The 23,710-nt window shown below is 38.0% G+C and overlaps 6 protein-coding genes across 8 annotated transcripts; 4 read left to right on the forward strand and 2 right to left on the reverse strand.

The window, feature by feature from the left end:
• The first annotated feature begins 55 nt into the window (after nucleotides 1-55).
• On the forward strand, nucleotides 56-2,583 carry LOC108117289 (zinc finger protein 347). Its single transcript, XM_017229644.2, has 5 exons — nucleotides 56-371; nucleotides 429-1,444; nucleotides 1,536-1,670; nucleotides 1,730-1,840; nucleotides 2,294-2,583. Exons 1-5 carry the CDS (start codon nucleotides 201-203, stop codon nucleotides 2,439-2,441), a joined length of 1,581 nt encoding a protein of 526 aa, XP_017085133.2. The 5' UTR covers nucleotides 56-200; the 3' UTR covers nucleotides 2,442-2,583.
• LOC108117288 (endoribonuclease ZC3H12A) lies at nucleotides 2,548-4,348 on the reverse strand. The gene is given in 2 exon segments (XM_017229643.2): nucleotides 2,548-2,790; nucleotides 2,792-4,348. Coding segments are annotated over 2 exon segments (1,617 nt in total). The 5' UTR covers nucleotides 4,166-4,348.
• Nucleotides 4,349-7,168: 2,820 nt separating this feature from the next.
• Nucleotides 7,169-23,183, reverse strand: LOC108117269. Its single transcript, XM_017229624.2, has 2 exons — nucleotides 22,953-23,183; nucleotides 7,169-8,497 (listed from the first exon to the last, which is right to left on the reverse strand). The coding sequence occupies exons 1-2, from the start codon at nucleotides 23,011-23,013 to the stop codon at nucleotides 8,352-8,354; spliced, it is 207 nt and encodes a 68-aa protein (XP_017085113.1). The 5' UTR covers nucleotides 23,014-23,183; the 3' UTR covers nucleotides 7,169-8,351.
• LOC108117268 (protein I'm not dead yet 2) lies at nucleotides 11,958-14,654 on the forward strand. The gene is made up of 13 exons (XM_017229623.2): nucleotides 11,958-12,026; nucleotides 12,090-12,201; nucleotides 12,262-12,378; nucleotides 12,439-12,587; nucleotides 12,706-12,820; nucleotides 12,880-12,935; nucleotides 12,999-13,124; nucleotides 13,190-13,525; nucleotides 13,771-13,865; nucleotides 13,924-14,010; nucleotides 14,066-14,259; nucleotides 14,319-14,456; nucleotides 14,514-14,654. The coding sequence occupies exons 1-13, from the start codon at nucleotides 12,004-12,006 to the stop codon at nucleotides 14,649-14,651; spliced, it is 1,686 nt and encodes a 561-aa protein (XP_017085112.1). The 5' UTR covers nucleotides 11,958-12,003; the 3' UTR covers nucleotides 14,652-14,654.
• Nucleotides 15,004-17,923, forward strand: LOC108117017 (protein I'm not dead yet 2). Of its 2 annotated transcripts, XM_041818995.1 has the most exons (13): nucleotides 15,004-15,120; nucleotides 15,179-15,311; nucleotides 15,367-15,483; nucleotides 15,603-15,751; nucleotides 15,811-15,925; nucleotides 16,016-16,071; nucleotides 16,133-16,258; nucleotides 16,335-16,670; nucleotides 16,742-16,923; nucleotides 17,001-17,194; nucleotides 17,256-17,545; nucleotides 17,603-17,765; nucleotides 17,820-17,923. In XM_041818995.1, exons 1-11 carry the CDS (start codon nucleotides 15,113-15,115, stop codon nucleotides 17,508-17,510), a joined length of 1,671 nt encoding a protein of 556 aa, XP_041674929.1. In that variant the 5' UTR covers nucleotides 15,004-15,112; the 3' UTR covers nucleotides 17,511-17,545; nucleotides 17,603-17,765; nucleotides 17,820-17,923. The 2 variants fall into 2 exon arrangements, with proteins under 2 accessions (XP_041674929.1, XP_041674928.1); XM_041818994.1 differs by having other exon boundaries at nucleotides 17,256-17,765.
• LOC108117270 (protein I'm not dead yet 2-like) lies at nucleotides 18,614-21,537 on the forward strand. 2 transcript variants are annotated; one of them, XM_041818993.1, is made up of 13 exons: nucleotides 18,614-18,694; nucleotides 18,753-18,885; nucleotides 18,941-19,057; nucleotides 19,174-19,322; nucleotides 19,382-19,496; nucleotides 19,587-19,642; nucleotides 19,704-19,829; nucleotides 19,916-20,251; nucleotides 20,323-20,504; nucleotides 20,615-20,808; nucleotides 20,870-21,159; nucleotides 21,217-21,379; nucleotides 21,434-21,537. In XM_041818993.1, the coding sequence occupies exons 1-11, from the start codon at nucleotides 18,687-18,689 to the stop codon at nucleotides 21,122-21,124; spliced, it is 1,671 nt and encodes a 556-aa protein (XP_041674927.1). In that variant the 5' UTR covers nucleotides 18,614-18,686; the 3' UTR covers nucleotides 21,125-21,159; nucleotides 21,217-21,379; nucleotides 21,434-21,537. The 2 variants fall into 2 exon arrangements, with proteins under 2 accessions (XP_041674927.1, XP_041674926.1); XM_041818992.1 differs by having other exon boundaries at nucleotides 20,870-21,379.
• Nucleotides 23,184-23,710: the final 527 nt, after the last annotated feature.

Consider the following 23,710-nt stretch of genomic DNA (forward strand, 5'->3'; position numbering starts at 1 on the left):
TCCTGGAAACTGAATACCCCTTATTAGAAATCACCGTTGCCGTAGTCACCCTGTGCAAAGCCATTCGCGTTGCAACGCGATCATCTGGCTCCAGACTACATTATATTTTTTTGGCGTCGTCTTCGTCCAGCAAGCGTGTTCTTCAAAATAAAAAAGCGTAGAATAGCTATCTGGAATAGATCAACGTTCTTTTCGTGATAATGAGAGATTCGACGGCACAAGCGAGTCCGTCGGCGATGCCAGCGACCACGCAAAAGTGGATCGTTTGCCGGGTTTGCCTCCAGCAGCCGAAAGAGCCCATGGCCAGCATTTTTAACGATGATTCGGAGAAGGACCTGACAAATATGATCCGGGAATGCGGAGGAGTGCCCGTAAGTGTGTCCCATCAGTTCAGGAACTATTTTACATTCTTCCAATCCATTTTGCAGATAAAGCAGTTCGATCATTATCCGGACAAGATATGCGAGAAGTGCTTTAGAGTGCTGAAAATGGCTTTTAAGTTCCGTGAGACTTGCCAGCGATCTTATGGCCATCTACGGCAGTTCGTGGGTCCCGTGGAGGTGGAGCAGCGAACTCCAGAAAAGAAATCTCCAGAACAAACCACCAAACAGGAGCAGGAACCCGAGGAGGTGGAACAGGAACAAGAGCATGAGCAAGAACACGAGGAAGAAGAAGATGAGGAGGATCTGGATGAAAGCCAATATGTCGAGGGCGAGGCGGAGGAGCCAACGGAAGTTCATGGAGGAGTCTTTCACGACGAGCTTGAGGAGGGCATTCTCGTGGAATTGGAAAAGGATCGCATTGTACATGTGAAGAGCGAGCAGGTGGAGGAAGATGGCATCATTGAGGAGATGTACGACGTGTACGAGACCTATGAAGGTGACCTTATTACAGACCAGGCCGTTTATGAGCAAGATATGGCCGATCAATCGCTTTCCGAGCTATCAGCAGAGATTGAATACTTAGACCAGGTCGAACAGGATCAATTGACCGAAAGTGCTCACGAGGACGAGGTAGAAGGTGATCTGAACTCAGCCGAGGAGGAATTCATCCCTACAAAAAGTGTTCGAGCATCCATCAATGCCCGAGGTGTAACTAAGCGCAGAGTCAATCCCCGCAGGTCAGCTACATCAACAGCTTCGGTGGCTGTAGCGTCGGGAACCTCCAAATCAAGTGCCCGCGGTAGTCCGCTTAAAATCCGGCGTGGAAATAATGATTCAGCTGGTACTAAGATTGCTCTCAATTCCGAGGAGTCCATCTCAATAGGAGAAGTGCTGGCGCGAAAGCATTCAGGGATTAAGACCAAGGGGGGTCATAAGATCCTTGTCGGTGACCAGAAGGAGTTTAAGTACATCTGCGATGTATGTGGCAACATGTATCCCTCACAGAGTCGACTTACAGAGCACATAAAAGCTCACTCCGGCGTGAAGCCGCACGAGTGCGAGTAAGTCAAATTTTGAATCTTTTAGTATTTGCAGAAATATGATAACAAATTTAAATTCACAAAATTCTTAAACTGAATATTTATTTTTTAGAATCTGTGGTCACTGCTTCGCTCAGGCTCAACAACTGGCGCGCCACATGAACACCCACACTGGAAATCGGCCGTACAAATGCAGCTACTGCCCGGCAGCTTTTGCGGATTTGTCCACACGAAACAAGCACCACAGGTATGTTGGTAGCATCTTAGGAAATTTGGAAAAAAAATTTAAAAAAAAACCATCTGCAGGATCCATACCAACGAGCGTCCCTATGAGTGCGACGTCTGCCACAAGACATTCACGTATACCAACACCTTAAAGTTCCACAAGATGATTCATACGGGAGAGAAGCCGCATGTGTAAGTTTCGCTTTCCCTTTGGAAATAAAGTCCAACTTCTCTAGCATGAGCTTTCAGTATTTGTGACAAATTTCATGTTCAAATTTATACAAAAACAGTAATGAATTTTACTGACACTAAGAATAATAATTTTTGACCAAATTTAATCTCTAAATTATTTCAAAACAACAGTCTATTTTTATGATAAAATATTATTTCTTTCTCCAAAAGAAATCCTTTAAAAAGATATTCTTTCAATTCTATAAGAATATACAATAGTGGTTATTCATTTTTAAATAGCTAAGCTATTTCATAATCTTACGTAATATTTTATACATAGTATTTCATTGAATGTTATTTAATTGGATAAAAATTGGAAAGTTGGATTTTAAAATTCATACATAGTTTATATGTCATACTTTTTAGGGGTTCCTGCTATTTTATTAATCATTTAATTGCCACGTTTTCTTATAGTTGCGAAATTTGCGGCAAGGGATTCCCACAGGCGTATAAACTGCGTAACCACCGGATCATTCACGAACGACGCGGCCAATCCACAAGGGAATCCGTCGGCGGTGTGATGCCCTACGACACGGCCAACATTGTAGGCCTAGAAATGTAAATTTCGAGCGAGGACATCTCGTCGTCCCAAAGCGACTCTTTAAACATTAAACAGACACACGCGTGTAATTACACATCTAAGTATATTGATGAAATTTAAGCCTAGCCTAATTATGCGGAAATAAATTAAGTATAGCTGCGCAGATGGTCTTGGCGTCGGTCTCCTCCGGATATAGCTGCAGCACGGCATGTACCTGGTGCGGTGGAAACAGGCTACCCAAGTGATAGCGGAGCAATCTTCGCTGCTCATCCCGTGGAAGTTGTTGTGAAGCATGCAGTTCCTCGTTAATGCGCGAATCGGAGGCGGACAGATGCGCGAAATTGTGAGCAGGCAGTGGCAGACCCAGTCCCTTGATCTGTGACCGGGGCGGATGGCGTGCGCGTCAGATACTGGTGGTTATAGTTGGAGCTGGAATTAGACTGTTGATGCTGCTGTTGCACCGGCTGCTGCTGATGTTGTTGCTGAAGAGGAGCGCTGTAGGTGGGCACCAGGAGACGATAGGCGGGCGGCGGCTGTTGCCGCTGCAGCTTCTTGTGGCGATTTGGCTGGCTGGATTCCATAGAGCCCTCAGTAAGCTCCATTTGTGCTGAGAAACCCTGGCACACTTGCTCCAGAGTATTGGACTTTGTGCGTCCCAATGGCTCCCGGCTAATCAGGGAGTTCATCTTAACATTGTTATTATTGCCACCCGGACTGATTATTTGCTGACTACCATTCGTGTGCAGAGGAGCACTATGGGAGGCCTGAAGTGGCAGTCGCTGTAGCAGTGGACCCGGATAATGTCGAAACTTGCATTTTTGACCGTAGGTGCATTTCTTGCCATAAGGACACAACTGTTGCGCATCCGCCATCTTCTGTTGTGTTTGTGAGCACAGGAATAGATCCAAATTCGGACCCGATCTGCCAAGTGGATCATCAGGTGGCATGAAAATGTCATTGACAAATGAGTACATCAGTAGGCGTTCCTGAACCACGCGCCTGAACTCGTTACTCTCCAGGATCAGATCCCTGTAATTGTCGTTAGAGACCACAATGCCATCGGTTTCCACTGCCAACTTGAGTATGAATCGATCATCGTAACAGGAGACACGCTTGCCGTCTAGATGTCGCGATGGAGTAAACACTAAGAACCTTTCATGCTCCAGTTCGTAGAGTACTTCCTGGTCGGCAATGTTGTTGTTGGCCAGCTCCTTGCGCCAGTTAGGAACAAAAGCGGTAATTTCACGATGTCCACGCTGCCGGAACCAGTCGACACAGATGCGAATGCCGCGGCAGGAAAATATCAGGTTGTTGCCGTGGGATAGAGCAACATTACTGCCATCGATGACAATGTGCCGCAGTCCAGAGATGTTGTTGCCAACAGGGGAGGAGAGGGTAGATGGATTAGTACCACTACCGATGTGGGCGGGTCGTGGGGCATCAGCCGTCAGTTTGATTAGCTCCGCCAGCAGCTCATTCTGCTTAGCCTCCGAGCCCAGGCGCGTCAACGCCGAGTGAATGGACTGTTCGCTGTAGCCTAGCTTCTTGGCAAACTCTAGATTCTGGCGCTCCGTCGTCCGACTCAGATTCTCGTCGTCGTCGGAGCAGCTCTCCTGCTTTCTCACTGGCAACTTGTTGCTGCTGTTGAAATGTTGTTGCTGTTGCTGCTGGTGTTGTTGTTGCTGTTGCTGCTGTAGCTGATGTTTTTGCTGCTCCTGCACTTCACAGTTCATTTTGATGCGCATTTAATTGACCAGCGGCTGGCTTTCTTTCTTCTGCTTGCTCCTGCTGTCCAGGAAATATAATTCTTTGAGTTTTTAGCTGTCTCTGCAGCAAGTTCCGTCTATTTACATTTACAGACTTCCGTGGGAGCAGTGTGACCGGGGGTTTAGCGCTGAATAATACCTACCTTCGTTATTAGGAGATGGTCACATAACGAAGGCAAAGTTTTTAAAATTTTGTGTTTAATTTAAATAGTGTTTGTTTAATTTTAACGTTGTCTGTACACGATTTTTAAAAAATTACTCCACGCATTAAATTTAAAATATAAATTTATTTTATAGAGTTATAACATTTTTTTATAAAATAACTTTCTTTTTAAAAATAAAATTTGAGTACATATATTTGTATTATAGTTTAATAAGAGTTTACATGTAGCCCGAACTTATTCATAATTTTTTGATGAATTTTTAAGATACTTAAAAAGTTTGTAAACTGTTGGTTTAAAAATATTTATAAAATAAATGTTTCAAAAAACTTTAATTTGTATATGAAAGGCATAAAGTTTAGTATAAGCAACATTATTTTTCTCTATTTTTGGTTTTAAAAATTTTAAATAACTTTGGCAAAAAAATTAATAAAAAATATGGCAGAGTTTGTTAATAAATATATTTTATATTTCATTAAAACTTACTCAAAAAACTTAAGGGTTAAAAAGGGTTTTTTTAAACATACCTTTTTTCCTTCATACCTTCATCCCAATCAAAAACAAACATGACATTCCCAATACTGTATATATTTTCTACTTCACATTATTTATTTTTTAAATATTTGTTTATAACATTTTCCATTTTATATATTCAATCAAAATCCCAGCTTGAATTCAATAACATGCATAAACATTTCTTTATTGTATTGTTGTACATAAAGTATATATCGTATATATAGTTTTAACAATTTTCACGCTACTTATCAACATTTATAGATCTCACTTAGTTCGATTTAATTAGTTAAAATAAAGTACACATGTTCTTTTTGTCGTATTGAATTCTTTGTTTCATTGTACGTTTGGTCCCCCTTTTCATGACAAAAAAGGATGCACTGCCTCTCGAATTAGCTACAAATTCAATAGTTTACTAGGTATAAGTGGTCACATCTATCTCGGTTACATAGATATCTATATGCTACGCTCGAAGTGCAATTGGATAAATGCATATACAATACACAATACGTCCCTTCTAGCGACACTAAAGTAATTTCATTAATTTCCTTCCATCCTGGGGCGCCCTTTTCATCTTTGGCCAAGTCATGTGGCAATTAGTGAGACAGCCATACAAACATAAAAAAAAAACTATAAAACTGGACGTAAAGTTTACTACGTGTGCTATGGGAGTTTTGGTTTTTTTTTGTTAGGGTGGTATCAGTGTATCTTAGCCCGCTTTAAAAGCAACGAGTCATTCTTTTCGCATACAACAAAAGTGAGTTGCCCTCAAAGGATAAGGATGCATTTTAACTGGCGAATTCTTTTGCCCCCCGAAACTCAATTTTTTCCCTGACTCAGACACACGACAAGTGCTAAAATTTGTGCTCCGCATGTTTTTGCAATATCTTTTTTATTTTATTATGGTCGTCGTAAAATTTATTGTTGCTCTTTGAGCGTGTCTGCGTTTTTATGCTAGGATTTTTCTTGCTTAACGGATAATTAGTAAACTTTTTCCCTTTTCCATGGCTATTGTTGATGATGCACTATTAAACTACATTTCGGTGGTTAAGTGTCAAGTTAACTTCTATGTTCAGATGGTGGTCAAAGTTTTGAATTCTTTCTTAAGGGTTCAAAAATTTGTTCTGTAAGTAATATATGTATGTAAAAATTAAACTTCTTTAAAGGGCTAAAAGACATGAATATAGCTGTAAGATAAAAAAAAAGTAAAAAATAAAAACATAAATAAATTCCAGACTTTACTTTAACTGAAGCATTCTTCATCGTAAAATCTCCTCAGAGTTAATTTTCCATGTCAATAGACCCATTTGGTTATAAGTAATTCGTCTGGCTGTGCAGTAAGTGCCTGCTATAGCCGCAGGATCTTAAAAGGACTTGGTCTCCACGTGGTTGCCAGGCAATTGATGAGCTCTCATCATGGCCTGCCAATTTGTCAAACGATAATTTCTGGTCCAACGAACTTTGTCATTTATCAGTTGTTTAATTTTTAAAAGCATTTCCAGGGGATAAAGTCCCACCTCTACCCACTCATTCAATCGAGTTATTTGTTTGCTCTTAGGCCTCTTGATGTGCCTAAAAAAGCAGGGAAAACAACAAAATGCCTGGAAAACCGATGACGGAGGTTGTCTAAGCTGATTAACATTGAGTTCCTGACACATTGGCAAAAAGGCGGATGTGTGTTGGTTTTCCTTTTTGTGTTTTTTTCTGGGATGTGAGCAGCCGGAATAGATATTTTTGTGGGCCCATCCGGACGACATGAGCTTTAATTTATGCTCACAGCTTACAGTTTAACACAAAAAAGAAAGAAGGAGCTTTAAATGTGGTCCATTTTGCTCTAATTTAATGCCAACTCTTTCTGGCCTTTATCTTCGTTTCGGAATCGCTTTGCTACCACGGAATAGCTGGGCGATTTCTTTTATTGTATCTTAACGCTTTGTTCGTGTGCACTGCACCCAGTTTCCTTTACTGTTTTTATTATTACAGCCTCGAGCTATGGTCTTGAACCCTATCCTCCCCTTTTCCCACCCAAAAAAAAACCCGCAAAATCATACAAAAAAGGCCAGCAAAAAAGGGGATATAAGAAAAGTCACTCACTAGCTGGTTGTGTCTCTGTCCCTGCCCATTCGTTGGTTAAATGCTCCCGCGCTGTCAATATTCGAAATTGGAATGTGTGTCAGAACACACAGAAAGTAAAATATCCAATAAATTTAAATCATAAAGAAGACATGATGATTTAGTTTTAAATGCGTGACTACCAAAATTTTCAAATGACCTTAACTAAATTAAACTAAATTATGTATCATAAATAAAAATTACATTTATATGTTTTATCGGGGTATAACTTAAAAGTTTTAAATGTTGAAAATGTTTTTTCTCAATTTATTTGTTACATGTTTAAGTATCTGCAAATCCTGTTATTGTTTTTACTTTTAAATTTAACTAAAATTGATTACTGCTTTTGCCTGCAATATTACTATATAAAATATATATATTATTTGTGGATTATTTTTTGTCAATGAAGTTTTTATCTTGTGTCGTTTCGTTTTTTTTTTAATTTATTCAAGTTGATCTTAAATCAAATAAATAAAGATCAAATGTTGCAGATGTCTGTTGAATGACATTCATTAAAGACTTATTAAAATTATAGTTTCTACTAGATTTTTTTCCTCTCTGTACTTATGCACAATGTTTCCAGAATTCAGTTTGAGGGCAACAATATCGACACAGCGCACTTGCAAAAGTATCGCTTATATTTCGTTCGCTGCCTTTATCTTGTGGTGTGAGGTTTCGGTTGGCTCTTTTTTATTATTCCTCCTCGGTTTGACAAACAAAAGGTTGCTTGCATGGTGGAATTCGAGTGGATTGCATTTTAAATTGAAATGCCCGGGTGCGGCATAAAAACTTCAATTTATGAAACTCTCAAAAAGTCTTCTATTTTCCTTTGTCTGAGCGGCAGTCAAAAAATAGTGTACAAATTCTTAAATGTGTTATTTCAACGGACATACCGCTTTCCTTTTGTGTTGCTTATTTTCTCTTAACGTTCTCTCCTATAGAAAATGGCAAAATACGAATACGCCTAATTGGCTGGACAAATGTCAAGGGCCAAGTGGAACCCACTGTGCACAGTGTGGCCAAACAATAGAGCCACATTTCCTGACACTTGAGAAACTGCAACTGTGGCAAAACCAACAGAGCTAGCGGAACGTTTAAATAGCACAAAAATTCCTTCTTCTGCCTTCCTTTCCGATTTGTGTACGTGTCTGGGGGATTTGGTTGTGGGTATGGGTATGGGGTGGAAAAATAGGAGGCACTTGGTTGGTTGCAACCATTCTGGGTTATTTTTGTTGGCCAACTAAATCGTCAACGTCAACATTGTCGCGCAGACCGTGTTGACATTTAGCCTTGCACTGCAGCCCCACTGCAAAGAAAAACAAATACAGGAAAAAAGTAGAAGAAAGGAAGCCCCATCCTTCGTTTCCGGCGAAAATCCCTTAGGCGTTGATATAATACTCTCTCTTCTTCTGGCACTTCTCATACGCAATGTAGCACAGGGCGATGGTGATGAGCACCAGTATGGTAATCCCCATTATAATGCTGACCAGTATAATCTCATCGTTGATGCTCTTGTAAGAGTGACCTGCAAAAAAAAAGAAACAAGATTTAGAGAGGCCTCGTTGACAAATTACAGGCAATTATTCTTGTCAGGTGGGGGAAATGGGTGGGTGCAAAAAAAGGTGACCCCGCTGGTTATGGGTTTCCTGCTGATGCTTGCTCCCGTTGTTTGCCAATACACAATTCGGTTTTTAAGGATCCCAGTCCATGCATATTCAAACAATATGAGAAAACAAAAAAAAATTTAGCCGGACCATGACAAATGCAGTGTTGTAAAGAATAAACGATGGCCATATCCCAAAGGCAATCTGGATGACAACCCACGCACAGACAAAAGAAAAAAGAGTCATAAAAATTCGCAATAAACAAAAATAATATGAAAATTGGATTTGCAATTCACATTTTTCCAACAGCAGATGTTTCAATATTTTACGATCTCCCGACATATGGATTGGATTATAAACGCAATTATCGGACAAGAACATGCAAATCGCTTGTTTGGGATTACGTTTTAAGCTGGATTAATGTTCGAATTTAAATAAATAAATTGGCTTAACAAGGTGGCATCCGTAAGATATAATATAATAAAAAATATTTTAACTTTCAAAGGAAAAGCGATACAAAATCTTTTGAAATGCTTTGGGTTAATGAAAAATCTATTATTCTACAAAAAAACTTCTGTGCAATACAATTTTCCATTAATCCATTTAAATCCGATTTCCTGTATAATTCAGTTTAAATTTTGCTTTGTGGTTAGATAATTTGCAATGACTTTAATTATATGCGAATGGGTCATTTGCAAATTTAAAGCAATCATTTTAAATGCGGTTGGTAGACATACGAATTTCCAAATTTAAAGCATTCATTTAAAATGCGGTTGGTGGAATTTCAATTTGGCGTAACCAAATCCATTTCCATTCTCCCGGCTTTTGGCAAATAGGCTCTCATTGTTCGGGTCCATTTGGGCCAGATGTTTGCTTTATGGGTAATTTAACACATAATCGATGCTGAGCATTTACTCGCTTTTAGCGCTCGACACACATCAAACAAATTAAAATCCTTGTTTACAGGCAGGCAAAGCCAAAGCGACGCCAGCTCAGATTTGTTAATTAGAGGGTTCGTATTACGAAGACTCAAAGCCCAATGGACCATGTCCCAAAGCAATGGTTAACCATAAATCTCTCTTTCAGTATAATGTATATAATATATGTAGTACATATAGTATATGCATGACCTGACATTCAAGTTTTGTGATGTTAATGTGCTTGATTGTCGGCATCGAGGCGTTGAGTGTTCTTCATGGTTCACAGTTCATGGTCATTCGGCCCAGATAAATAGGCAATCATTTCGATTGCTTTCCTTTTGGCCCAAAGTTTCACCTGCTGTGCAGGCCATAAAATTCAAATGGATGCAGAAAACGGTGAGCAAAACTCGGGAGGATGAAATACGATTTATGGCAGATTTGTATTCCCAAAACATATGAATATTAGATACTTAAATTCAAAAATAAAAGAAAGAAAGGTGAAACTGTTGCAAGGAGTTGTGGTAGTAAATACATGGCTACATTTTTTTTTTTCTTTTTTGAGTTTATGGTATGCATATTCTCTTTTTTCATGACAAGGTGTGCCAATTTCAGGTTACTAAATTGTACATTTAGCCACACGTGTTTATTAATTAGTTCGCCTGGCTTGCAGCATTAAAGTGCTGCAGACATATGGGGCTTATTTTCCGCATGATTCGAGAGCGCCTTGAAACTCCTCTTTTGGAAGAGGAGGAGTTTACTTTTCATTAAATTTGTTTGTTTGTTGGATAAATAAAAATATTTTTAATTTAACAACATAACATTAGTTAGCTGCTAAAACAAAAGCGATATAAATAGCATATAACAATAAATGGTCACCATTTTCAACAATTAGTGCAAACGAAATGGATCCCGCCACATTAAAATGCCACTTCAGAGTCATGGGCAATGGCATTTCCCGAGAGCTCCAGTGTTATAATATACCAATTAAGAAGATCTTCCAACCGACAATGGTATCATTAGCCACTTTTGGCCATTTGCAAAAAGTTTTCAATGACATTCAAGTGCGGTCAAAGTTCTGTGGCTTCTGCTATGTACACATTTCTTGGGAATTGTTCGGGCATTTATAAGTTTAATTTCAAGACCACGAATTTGCGGTTACTTAAAACATCAAAAGCGCAACAAAAACTTTTGGCATATCAAAAAAAAAAAAAAAAAAATAAGAATTATTCACAGAGATGCCTATCCAGGTTCGGTCTGACAAAGTTCAGGATGTCAAAATGTAAGTTATGATAGCGTGAAATATGCAAAACGAATGCAAGAGACGAGCGCCTCAGCCACAAATTGAAATATTCGTAGGTAATGGAATCGCTTGATGGAGCCCATGGGCAAAAACTGGGCTAAACTGAGCGTAAATTATTAAGGTTCACGAGTGGATGAGCCTAACCGTTTTTGGGTATCCAACCAAGGACACATGTCCTGCCAGTTGATATGTATTAAATTTCATTTATTGTTTTCTTCCCTACCAACAGCACATACATACGAATATAGTCAATAAAGTCATTTGACAGATTATGTGAATAGACAGAATACAAAAAAAGCGAAATTTATATAAATATATATATATATAGAAGTGGAGAAAGTTAGGGTCTCACATTCATTTGGCGTTATGTAATATCTTCTATCAAATGTGTGAGAGTGCGTGTTTGTGCGTCCTGTTTGTCCTGTCTCTGACATCTTTCGAAATGGTTTGTGGCCACAAGGATTTGCCCAACATTAAGGAATTTCATTTGGGCCAGATTGAAGTAGAACTTGCCGAACACTCAAACAAATAAAAAGAAGTAAATATTTAATGACACACTGAGCAGAAGTATCAGAAACATAATGGCAAGCTGAAGGGCAAAATGTTATTTTAGTTAATGCGTTCATATGAAAAATAATTAGCAAGAATTTTAGCCAAAAAGGAAGATCAATTTATTGTATATTTTTTTTTGCCTTTTTACTTACTGCTATTACTACTGACTAATGGTGAGTCAAAAAATTAACAATCGAATATCAATAGAAAGTCGGAAAATATGTTTACAGAGATATATGGCTGACTTTTAAGGCAGAAATATCTTCTTAATTTGAAATACCTTGGTCAGCTTGACTACTGAGCCTTAAGATATAATCTTTTGATATAGGCTTAGACATTGGAATTAGGCTTCTTATTCCTTTATTTTAAAAGTGTAGGTTTTATAATTGTGAATTGGGCTTCTTCTGATTAAAAAACTGTCTGGGAACAAGAGGAAATTATAAATAAGATGACATCAAAGTGTGTTCAGATTCAAATTTGCCTTTCTTATATAGCATGGATTGGCGAAAATCATTGACTAAACAGGTGATACTACTCTCCTTAGTTCAAGTAAATAACTCAGTATACTCAGTTCTTTAAATCCAAATTATTTTTATAGTTAGAAATACTTTTACATCCAAGAATAAATACATTGTGGGTCTGACAAACAAGAAATATGGCTGAGCCACCTGAGCCACGGTTTGTATCATTGATATGGAAAGTAGCCCACGTTGCATAATATATTTTTCATAATTCCTTTAGGAAGTTCTACGCTGGACGCTGTTGTAAGTTCCACTGGCGAGGTAAGGCCACTGTAATTTTACCTTTGCTTACATTACCAATACTTGTTCTTGGCTTTAAGCATGATATGAAGGTATGTATATGCTATTCTCTAAATATTAAGAAATTTGAATCAAACTAATGTTCTTATTAGGAATACAAGTGCTTGTATCTCATTGCTACCATGGCCTTATTGTGGATATCCGAAGCTCTTCCAATTTACGTTACTGCACTGATGCCTATGGTGTTTCTACCAATGCTTGGACTTGTGGTCAGTAGAAATATATTTATCAAATAGTTTAAACATCTGAGTAAAAAGATTTCGTTTTAGCCTCCGGAAGTAGTTTGCCAGTTGTATTTTACCGATACCATTGTAATGTTCCTTGGAGGTCTTATTGTTGCCTTGGGAATAGAATACTGCAATCTCCACACGAGAATTGCCTTAAGAACTATTCTTTTAGTCGGTGGTAGTCCCAGACGGTAAGCATTACGTTATTTCTGTAAGACCACTTCTTAGATGTAAATGCAGATCATTTATTGTAGTTCGTATCATATAGTTAACTAGTATTCTAGTCACTACTTCTACTTCTACTTGCAGCCTTTTTGTTGGATTGATAGGTGTGAGCGTTTTCATGGGCTTGTGGATATCGAACTCGGCAGGGACAGCTATGATGTGTCCTATAGTCAAGGCGCTGATCTCTGAAATGGAAGCTGTAAGTAATTTGGAATTCAAGAACCATTCAACTACCACTCCACTTCTATATTCGTGCAGAACAATATGTTTCCAGTTTACATGACCCAAGAGGAAGAGCCAGTGGACGAGGGCGAGTAAGTAAACGTAATATAATATAAACAATTAATACAGATATTTTTCTACAAAAAACCCTACAGACCACCGCATCCATCAAAGATAACAATGGCCTTCTATATTGGCGTGGCATACTCCTCAACAATTGGTGGTCTAGGAACTCTGATTGGCACGAGCACAAACCTAGTCCTTAAGGGAATTTATGAGCAGTAAGATAATAGGTTTTACTGCAGAAAAACAAGATCTAAATTGAGTATTTTTTATTTTGTTGCAGGCGATTTCCCACTAGCACAGAGGAGATTTCATTTGCCAATTTCATGTTCTACTCGATCCCTCTTATGGTGGTGCTTAATATAACTCTGGTTATTATTGCTATTTTGACAACTCACATGGGCTTGTTTCGGCCAAATAGTAAAATCGGACAGATTATATCAAAGGCCAACGAGAACAAAAAAGCGTTAGAGGGTGCTTTGAGACAACGTTATGCTGAATTGGGCCCAATGAGCTGTCACGAGATCCAAATATGCATTCTGTTTTTTATTATGATCGTCCTTCTACTTACTCGGAAGCCAGGCTTCTTTCCGGGTTGGGCCGAATTTCTTAATGCTAAGTGAGTAGCCTTTTAAAAAAATCTTCATATGCTCTGCTTTAATCAACTTATTTTGAATTAAAAACAATTCGATAAGTATAGCAGTCTTATCAAAAATTGGGGCTTTCTTAATCAACCAACTTTCTAGCTTTAAGAGAAAGTAGAGTAGTCAGGAGTTAAGGGTACAAAACACAACCATATGAAAATATAATAATCATATAATATAATATTATAATATTACCTTTTATTTCATATCTCCGTTTTAGGCCTATAGGAAGTGCGTCTGCATTAGTTTTTATTATTATTTTATTATTCGCATTACCCACCCAGTATACATTTTTCAAGTACTGCTGCGGTCAAGGTGAGTCTATCAATCTATCAAAACTAAATCTAATTTAATACAACACCTCTATCTACAGCTCCTTTTCCAGCCCAGGCATTAGATGCTTTATTATCTTGGAAATTTGTTCATGACAATATCCCTTGGGGTCTGACATTTCTGCTTGGTAGGTCTATCTCCCTCCACAAAGATTTTTTGATGGCATATCGTTTATATTTTAGGTGGAGGCTTCGCCTTGGCCGAGGCCAGTAAACGATGTGGTGTCAATGTGATGATCGCCAGAGCCATGCAAGTCCTTGTTGGAATGCCACCCATTGCTGTGCAAATGATTACACTTGCCCTGTGCCAATTTTTCTCGATGTTCAACTCCAACACTGTCGTGGCCAACATTCTGATACCAATTTTATGTGAAATGGTAAGATTTACGTTTATTTGTCTTTAAGGTAGAAAAAAATAATCCGTTTCTTTGTGAAGGCTCTTGTTTTGGAAATACATCCTTTGATCTTGACCTTGCCATCGTGTTTGATAATCAGTATGTGCTACTTTTTGCCCGTTAGCACGCCCCCAAATGCAATTGTTACCAGTTATGCCCACATCAAGACCAAGCACCTTGTAAATTAAGCCTTACTAATTTTTTAAGATTCCAACATTAAAGATGTAATTTTCCAGGCCTGTTGCGGAATACTGCCCACCATTATAGGATATTTAGTGTGTCTTATGAACACGAATACATGGGGAACGATAATTTATAGTCAAACCAATACTTTTCCAGATTGGGCCAAAGAAGTTAAGGAAAAAGGCACCTGATGACATATCGATCCAGAACGTTTACAAGCTTTTTTCACTTATCAGTTATTTTGTAAGTTCATTTCAAATTATTTATGAATATCAAATAATAATGTTTTTATTTAAAGATTTTTGTATGTTAACTTGCCAGCAGCAGTGACGCGCACTGCAAGGACGCGTAAGACGAGTAAGTAAAAATATGCTCCAGTTAGTTTTCGGTGATGCCGAGACGATAAAGTTTGCTGTATACAATTTGGACTAAAATGCCATTTAACTGTTACTACATACATTTTTTGTATTTACGGAACAAAAAAATTAAATTTTCTTATCTTTGTATTTAGGTAAAAAATTGGACTGGATGACCGAATTTTGAATAGCTTTGATTTTAAATATGTTAGTGAGCCATGAAAAAAGTTATATTCCGCTTTATATCCCAAATACAAACAATCAATTCTATTCAATCGTATTAGAAACTAAACAATATGGCTGAGTAAGTTTGAAAAATATAAATTCTTAAAAACCAATTGACTTTAGATCTTATCTTGCAGTCCTGGAGAAAAAATAGGAGGTGGCCAGTCAGTAAAAAGATGTTGCAAATTTCATTGGAGGGGAAAGATATCTATCATTATTCCTATAATAACGTTGCCAATATGGCTTTATGCGCTTAAGGTGGAAAATCGTGTAAGTTTAAAGTTACCTCATATTACAAAGGAAAATGCTTATTAATCACCTTTAGGCATGGTTATGCATGTATTTGGTGGTCAACATGGCACTCTTTTGGGTGACGGAGGCAATTCCTCTTTACCTAACCTCTTTGTTACCCGTTGTTTTCTTCCCATTGTTCGGAATTTTGGTAAGTAAGTGATTGATTAAACAATATCTGCAAATGTCTACGTTTTAAGATAATGTGGAATAATTAGAAGTCATTAACATATTTTTTCTATTTAAATTACTTCCTCCCTCGTTATGAAGCCATCGGACAAGGTGTGCAGTTATTACTTCAGTGACACAGTGGTTATGTTTCTTGGTGGCTTGCTGATTGCCTTGGCAATCGAATACAGCAATCTCCATCAGCGGATTGCCCTTACTGCAATCCTTTTAGTCGGCTGCAGTCCTAGGCGGTAAGTGTCTATTCCAAAAATCAACTCTTAAGACTTAAATCTTACTTCCTGCCCAACAGATTGCACTTCGGATTGGTAATGGTAACTTGCTTTATATCACTTTGGATCTCGAATTCAGCGACAACCGCGATGATGTGCCCGATAGTCAAAGCCATACTTAACGAAATGGAAACGGTAGGAAAAGTTATATAATACAATATTTAACATCTCGTTTTATAGTTTCTTACAAATTTATTCTTAATATGATTCGTTATACATTTATAGGAAAAAATATTTGCTATATATAAGACACAGGAAGAAGAACCGGTAGAGGAGGGCGAGTAAGTCTAACATTTTAAAACAGTTTTGCAAATTATTTAAAAAACGGTCATCTCATTTTAGTCCTCCTCATCCATCCACCATATCGATGGCCTTCTATTTTGGGATTGCTTATGCCTCGTCCATAGGCGGCTGTGGGACCTTGATCGGAACTGGTACAAACCTTACTTTCAAGGGTCTATACGATACGTAAGGCCATGTGATAAGATTATATATATATATATATATATATATATATATATTGCTTCATTAAAATATCCCTTAGGCGCTTTCCCAACTCGGTGGAAAAGGTTGACTTTCCCGTTTTCATGGCATATGCAGCTCCGTTTGTAGTTTTCGTCCTCATCTTTCTCATTTTCTTCTCGCTGCAAATTACCCACATGGGTCTCTTCCGGCCCAATAGTAAAGTTGGTCAAGAGGTGAAGAAGGGCGGCGAGGGTAAGGAAGTTGTCAAGGGCGTGATTAGGCAGCGACTTAACGATCTGGGACCAATGTCCTGTCATGAGATTCAAGTGGGCTTGGTCTTTTTTTTGATGGTTTTCTTACTGCTAACCCGAAAACCGGGTTTCTGTCCAGGCTGGGCAAATTTTCTCAACGCGGCGTGAGTGATCATAAAAGATTGTCAAGATTGTAGGATTGTCAATCGAATCATGTACACTTTTTTTTTTCTAGAGCCATTGGCAGCGCCCCTCCAGTATTTTTCTGCGTCATATTGCTTTTCGCTCTGCCCACACAGTATGCCTTCTTTAAGTTCTGCTGCGGAAAGGCTCCATTTCCTGGACAAACTTTGGATGCCTGTCTCTCGTGGCTTTACTGTCACAAGTATACGCCATTTGGTCTCTGCTTTCTATTAGGTATGTAAAATATTTCTATTAAATCAAGGAACTCTACAAAGATATATTTAACGACCAATATATTATTCCCTTAACAGGTGGTGGATTTGCTTTAGCTGAGGGAAGCCGGGTCAGCGGAATGGCCAAAATGCTAGGCGAGTCCCTGTCATTTGCCGCAAAAATGCCCTCTGCCTTGGTTATATCTATGTGCATTTTAATATCACTATTTTGTACAGCCTTCGCTTCTAACGTGGCCATCTGCAATATTCTGATTCCAATATTTTCGGAAATGGTAAGTAAAGTTGAATTTCAAACCAAACCTCTTATATTAATCTTTTTATTTTGCCATTTAGGCCATAGCCATTAAAGTGCATCCTCTCAAATTAACTTTCCCTTCTGCTTTGGCCTGTAGCTTGGCCTTTCATCTGCCCGTGAGTACGCCACCTAATGCCATTATATCCGGCTTTACGGGCTTGAAAACCAAGTACATGGCCGCCGCCGGCATTTTGCCAACATTTTGGGCATTCTTATGTCTGCTTTTCACCGGAACTGTGTGGACAAAGGTTATCTACCCAGGCACCTCTAAGTTCCCCAAATGGGCAGAGTAGAGTTATGAAAGAAGAAAAATTATCTTCCAATTAGGGTTTGATAACATTCCCATTTAAACTGAAAGACCATTATGAAATACTTCTTCAAACAGGTACAAAATTTATAGACGTATCTACAAAATCCATAAACGTGTATTAAAAATTTCTGGTATTATCAGTTATATTAGTGTCAAAAAAAAAAACACTAAATTAGTAGACAAGTTTAGGTTTATATCTTGACAATTTTATTAAGGACAATGCCAAGTTTACGTAAATGTAAGTGAAACATGTCTTTAATTTTCCGAACTTTATTTTAATAATGCTCTTTAGTTCCAGGTGACAGCAAATTTGTTTCGTCTTCACACCAATCCTATTAAAATTTTCTTTTGATGACCAATAAATACATAACGCACAATTTGCGGCAATAAAAAGTACAGTAAACTTGTTTTAAAAGTACAAAAGCCTTCTCTATGGCTGCGTGGTAAACTTGGGTTGGGCGGAAATCTAGCCTACGGGTGGGTGTTCAAACTCACTTAGCAGACATTTTGGGTACGATTCCAACATTAAGATTCCAACATTAAAGATGTAATTTTCCAGGCCTGTTGCGGAATACTGCCCACCATTATAGGATATTTAGTGTGTCTTATGAACACGAATACATGGGGAACGATAATTTATAGTCAAACCAATACTTCTCCAGATTGGGCCAAAGAAGTTAAGGAAAAAGAAACCTGATGACATATCGATCCAGAACGTTTACAAGCTTTTTACACTTATCAGTTATTTTGTAAGTTCATTTCAAATTATTTATGAATATCAAATAATAATGTTTTTATTTAAAGATTTTTGTATGTTAACTTGCCAGCAGCAGTGACGCGCACTGCAAGGACGCGTAAGACGAGTAAGTAAAAATATGCTCCAGTTAGTTTTCGGTGATGCCGAGACGATAAAGTTTGCTGTACACAATTTGGACTAAAATGCCATTTAACTGTTACTACATGCATTTTTTGTATTTACGGAACAAAAAATTAAATTTTCGTATATTTGTATTTAAGTAAAAAATTGGACTGGATGACAGAATTTTGAATAGCTTTGATTTTAAATATGTTAGTGAGCCATGAAAAAAAAGTTATAATCCGCTTTATATCCCAAATACAAACAATCAATTCTATTCAATCGTATTAGAAACTAAACAATATGGCTGAGTAAGTTTGAAAAATATAAATTCTTAAAAACCAATTGACTTTAGATCTTATCTTGCAGTCCTGGAGAAAAAATAGGAGGTGGCCAGTCAGTAAAAAGCTGTTGCAAATTTCATTGGAAAGGAAAGATATCTATCATGATTCCCATAATAACGTCGCCAATATGGTTATATGCGCTTATGGTGGAAAATCGTGTAAGTTTAAAGTTACCTCATATTACAAAGGAAAATTCTTATTATTCACCTTTAGGCATGGTTATGCATGTATTTGGTGGTCAACATGGCACTCTTTTGGGTGACGGAGGCAATTCCTCTTTACCTAACCTCTTTGTTACCAGTTGTTTTCTTCCCATTGTTCGGAATTTTGGTAGGTGATTGATTTAAACATTATCTGCAAATGACTAAGTTGTAAGATAATGTGGAATAATTAGATGTCATTAACATATTTTTTCTATTTAAATGACTTCCTCCCACGTTATGAAGCCATCGGACAAGGTGTGCAGTTATTACTTCAGTGACACAGTGGTTATGTTTCTTGCTGGCTTGTTGATTGCCTTGGCAATCGAATACAGCAATCTCCATCAGCGGGTTGCCCTTACTGCAATCCTTTTAGTCGGCTGCAGTCCTAGGCGGTAAGTGTCTATTCCAAAAATCAACTCTTAAGACTTAAATCTTACTTCCTGCCCAACAGATTGCACTTCGGTTTGGTAATGGTAACTGGCTTTATATCACTTTGGATCTCGAATTCAGCGACTAGCGCGATGATGTGTCCGATAGTCAAAGCCATACTTAACGAAATGGAAACGGTAGGAAAAGTTATATAATACAATATTTAACATCTCATTTTATACTTTCTTACAAATTTAATCTGCATCTAATTCTTTATACATTTTTAGGAAAAAATATTTTCTATATATAAGACACAGGAAGAAGAACCGGTAGAGGAGGGCGAGTAAGTCTAACATTTTAACACAGTTTTGCAAATTATTTAAAAAACGGTCATCTCATTTTAGTCCTCCTCATCCATCCACCATATCGATGGCCTTCTATTTTGGGATTGCTTATGCCGCGTCCATAGGCGGCTGTGGGACCTTGATCGGAACTGGTACAAACCTTACTTTCAAGGGTCTATACGATACGTAAGGCCATGTGATAAGATTATATATATATATATATATATATATATATATATATATATATATTGCTTCATTAAAATATCCCTTAGGCGCTTTCCCAACTCGGTGGAAAAGGTCGACTTTCCCATTTTCATGGCATATGCAATGCCGTTTGCAGTTTTCGTGCTCATCTTTCTCATGTACTTCTCGCTGCAAATTACCCACATGGGTCTCTTCCGGCCCAATAGTAAAGTTGGTCAAGAGGTGAAGAAGGGCACCGAGGGTAAGGAAGTTGTCAAGGGCTTGATTAGGCAGCGACTTAACGATCTGGGACCAATGTCCTGTCATGAGATTCAAGTGGGCTTGGTCTTTTTTTTGATGGTTTTCTTACTGCTAACCCGAAAACCGGGTTTTTGTCCAGGCTGGGCAAATTTTCTCAACGCGGCGTGAGTGATCATAAAAGATTGTCAAGATTGTAGGATTGTCAATCGAATCATGTACACTTTTTTTTTTCTAGAGCCATTGGCAGCGCCCCTCCAGTATTTTTCTGCGTCATATTGCTTTTCGCTCTGCCCACACAGTATACCTTCTTTAAGTTCTGCTGCGGAAAGGCTCCATTTCCTGGACAAACTTTGGATGCCTGTCTCTCTTGGCTTTACTGTCACAAGTATACGCCATTTGGTCTCTGCTTTCTATTAGGTATGTAAAATATTTCTATTAAATCAAGGAACTCTACAAAGAAAGATTAATGAAATCTAAGAATTTGAAAATTGAAATATTTAACGACCAATATTTTATTTCCTTAACAGGTGGTGGATTTGCATTAGCTGAGGGAAGCCAGGTCAGCGGAATGGCCAAAATGCTGGGCGAGTCCCTGTCATTTGCCGAAAAAATGCCCTTTGCCTTGGTTATATCTATGTGCCTTTTAATATCACTTTTTTGTACATCCTTCGCTTCTAACGTGGCCATCTGCAATATTCTGATTCCAATATTTTCGGAAATGGTAAGTAAAGTTGAATTTCAAACCAAACCTCTTATATTAATCTTTTTATTTTGCCATTTAGGCCATAGCCATTAAAGTGCATCCTCTCAAATTAACTTTCCCTTCTGCTTTGGCCTGTAGCTTGGCCTTTCATCTGCCCGTGAGTACGCCACCTAATGCCATTATATCCGGCTTTACGGGCTTGAAAACCAAGTACATGGCCGCCGCCGGCATTTTGCCAACATTTTGGGCATTCTTATGTCTGCTTTTCACCGGAACTGTGTGGACAACGGTTATCTACCCAGACACCTCTAAGTTCCCCAAATGGGCAGAGTAGAGTTATGAAAGAAGAAAAATTATCTTCCAATTAGGGTTTGATAACATTCCCATTTAAACTGAAAGACCATTATGAAATACTTCTTCAAACAGGTACAAAATTTATAGACGTATCTACAAAATCCATAAACGTGTATTAAAAATTTCTGGTATTATCAGTTATATTAGTGTCAAAAACAAAAACACTAAATTAGTAGACAAGTTCAGGTTTATATCTTGACAATTTTATTAAGGACAATGCCAAGTTTACGTAAATGTAAGTGAAACATGTCTTTAATTTTCCGAACTTTACTTTAATAATGCTCTTTAGTTCCAGGTGACAGCAAATTTGTTTCGTCTTCACACCAATCCTATTAAAATTTTCTTTTGATGACCAATAAATACATAACGCACAATTTGCGGCAATAAAAAGTACAGTAAACTTGTTTTAAAAGTACAAAAGCCTTCTCAATGGCTGCGTGGTAAACTTGGGTTGGGCGGAAATCTAGCCTACGGGTGGGTGTTCAAACTCACTTAGCAGACATTTCGGGTATGAAAAAAAACAAAAACTTTATGCAAACACAGCAAGAAGTCCTTCGGCTGGTCCTTCACCTGAACTCATTCACATTCGCAGAGGAAAAGCGAGATAAAATCAAGCCAAACATCATTACGGGGAGCAACTGAATTATATTGCCTTCCTGTGCGTGAATGATATGTTGAGCACCCGAGCTACCATTTATAGCGCACAAATCCCCAGTCGACACACGCATAAACAAATAATGTACAAGCACAGGAAAATTCCGATGCTCATTTACTCATGTGTATAAGAAACGCAACGAAATAAATGTAATAAAAGCTCTGACATGCGGAATATACATACGTAATCAAGACACGAATAAAAACACGCTTTTCAACACTGATTACGGCGAGGCATGCGGCAGGCAGGCATGGGGCAGGACTTCATCATCAGCAGGACGTCAGGACGACGCCATCGGTTGGGGGGCCAACATAAGCCCGCCAAATGGGCGACAGTGCGGACAACGAACCACCCATCCGCCACCCCAAAATGTTTACCCTGGAGGCAATGTACAGTGGTTAGGGGCTTGAAATAACAATGAGGCTTGTCATTTATTCATAAAGCAATAATAATGGACAGATTTCAATAAACATAATTTTGTATTATTTGGATATTTACTTGAGTTCTTTTCGAAGCTCTGTGCAGCATGCAGACAGGTGGTATGGTTGTAGTAAGTTATTTATAAGTAATAATTATTGTCTTCACTAAAAGTGTTATACTTTCTTTCGCGTATTTCAACAATTTATTTATATAAGCTGTCGTGACATCAAAGTTAACAGTTATTGATGAATGTTGTAAAATCAAATGAATTTCGACAAATATCAGAAAAATACTACAGTATATATAATCTTGACTAGGACAACTAGCCAAGACGATGTCCGTCTGTCTGTCCGTATTACGCAAAGTTTTATAAGAGGGTGGGCTTAAGCTTGTCTATCCTGAAATGTATTCCTAGAGTTTTTTTTAACCGGAATACATAAATTTTGTCAGTACTCATCGGTATACCAATTATTTTTAAGATCTAACAATTATTAGTCTACCAACAGATGCCTTCTGATGTTAAAATGTAAGGTCCCCCATTCAACTTTAGCACATCTTTAGTATATATTATCATTATTAAAATATTTCCAACAAATTGTGAAGCCATATTTAACATGTAATAAAACTTATGAGTAAACACCAGATAAGCTTTAAGGAAGTAAAAATATTCTTAAGGGTTTTAGTCTTATCAGGATTTCGGCATCTTCGTTGGCATTATCTTTTATCCACTCACCACTGTAATAATTGTTGTCCGAATAACCGTATTTGCCGGCTGTCCTGCCACCTCCGGCCATCTTTATAGATTGCTTTGTTTCCTTGGCTCGTGCTGATACTTCCTGCTGCCCTAAGCCGATGTTGTTGTTCTTGTTAGTTAGTTGTTAGGACTGGAGCTGCCACTTCGGGACCATAAAACACTCAAAGCTGAATGGTCTGCTGATCGGCTTTTGGCTGAGCTACATACAAGTCCTGTTGCGAATGCTGCTGCCTCTGATGCTTCCGGGAAAACAACTGACGGAGAAAAGCGGAAAGGAATGCAAATAAAATCTGAGTTAATCCAGACCAGAAACAAATTGTTAATGACTCTGTCAGTAGCATAATGAACTTGGGTATGAAACAGAAATCAGAACTCGCACACACAACGCACGCCTACGGCATAGGGAAACAGGATATGGAAATAAGTCATAAAGTGTTCTGGGATTTGCAAGAAGCCTAAATGAGCAGAAATCTTTGGTATGAAATAGAAGGAAGTTTATTTATCTTCAAAGTTAAGTTCAAAAGGAAAGGAAAATAGTATAAGCTGACTGACATAAGTAATATATTCTATAACTATAGATATTTCAGTATAAATCACCCTCATCATCTCCCTGCTAGATATGGGTAATTATACCCGTTACTCGTAGAGTAAAAGGGTATACTAGATTCGTTGAAAAGTATGTAACAGATAGAAGGAAGCTTTTGCGACCCTATAAAGTATATATATTCTTGATCAGG

This window comes from Drosophila eugracilis, unplaced genomic scaffold, assembly GCF_018153835.1.
Source record: "Drosophila eugracilis isolate 14026-0451.02 unplaced genomic scaffold, ASM1815383v1 contig_440, whole genome shotgun sequence".
Classification (NCBI taxonomy): domain Eukaryota; kingdom Metazoa; phylum Arthropoda; class Insecta; order Diptera; family Drosophilidae; genus Drosophila; species Drosophila eugracilis.

What these genes read in the sequence shown, in the direction of transcription:
- LOC108117289 (XM_017229644.2), top strand. Translation starts at nt 201, where the DNA reads ATGAGAGATTCGACGGCACAAGCGAGTCCGTCGGCGATGCCAGCGACC. An exon ending in GTGAAGCCGCACGAGTGCGA is followed by an intron (nt 1,445 to 1,535) that starts GTAAGTCAAATT and finishes TTTATTTTTTAG; the next exon opens with AATCTGTGGTCACTGCTTCG. An exon ending in ACGGGAGAGAAGCCGCATGT is followed by an intron (nt 1,841 to 2,293) that starts GTAAGTTTCGCT and finishes GTTTTCTTATAG; the next exon opens with TTGCGAAATTTGCGGCAAGG.
- LOC108117268 (XM_017229623.2), top strand. Translation starts at nt 12,004, where the DNA reads ATGGCTGAGCCACCTGAGCCACG. An exon ending in GTCGGTGGTAGTCCCAGACG is followed by an intron (nt 12,588 to 12,705) that starts GTAAGCATTACG and finishes TTCTACTTGCAG; the next exon opens with CCTTTTTGTTGGATTGATAG. An exon ending in CTTAAGGGAATTTATGAGCA is followed by an intron (nt 13,125 to 13,189) that starts GTAAGATAATAG and finishes ATTTTGTTGCAG; the next exon opens with GCGATTTCCCACTAGCACAG.
- LOC108117017 (XM_041818994.1), top strand. An exon ending in TACTTAACGAAATGGAAACG is followed by an intron (nt 15,926 to 16,015) that starts GTAGGAAAAGTT and finishes ATACATTTATAG; the next exon opens with GAAAAAATATTTGCTATATA. An exon ending in TGGTCTCTGCTTTCTATTAG is followed by an intron (nt 16,924 to 17,000) that starts GTATGTAAAATA and finishes TTCCCTTAACAG; the next exon opens with GTGGTGGATTTGCTTTAGCT.
- LOC108117270 (XM_041818992.1), top strand. An exon ending in TCCCATTGTTCGGAATTTTG is followed by an intron (nt 19,058 to 19,173) that starts GTAGGTGATTGA and finishes CACGTTATGAAG; the next exon opens with CCATCGGACAAGGTGTGCAG. An exon ending in TGGTCTCTGCTTTCTATTAG is followed by an intron (nt 20,505 to 20,614) that starts GTATGTAAAATA and finishes TTTCCTTAACAG; the next exon opens with GTGGTGGATTTGCATTAGCT.
- LOC108117269 (XM_017229624.2), bottom strand. Translation starts at nt 23,013, where the DNA reads ATGGCCGGAGGTGGCAGGACAGCCGGCAAATACGGTTATTCGGACAAC. An exon ending in GGACAACAATTATTACAGTG is followed by an intron (nt 8,498 to 22,952) that starts GTGAGTGGATAA and finishes TTTTTTTTGCAG; the next exon opens with GTCACTCTTACAAGAGCATC.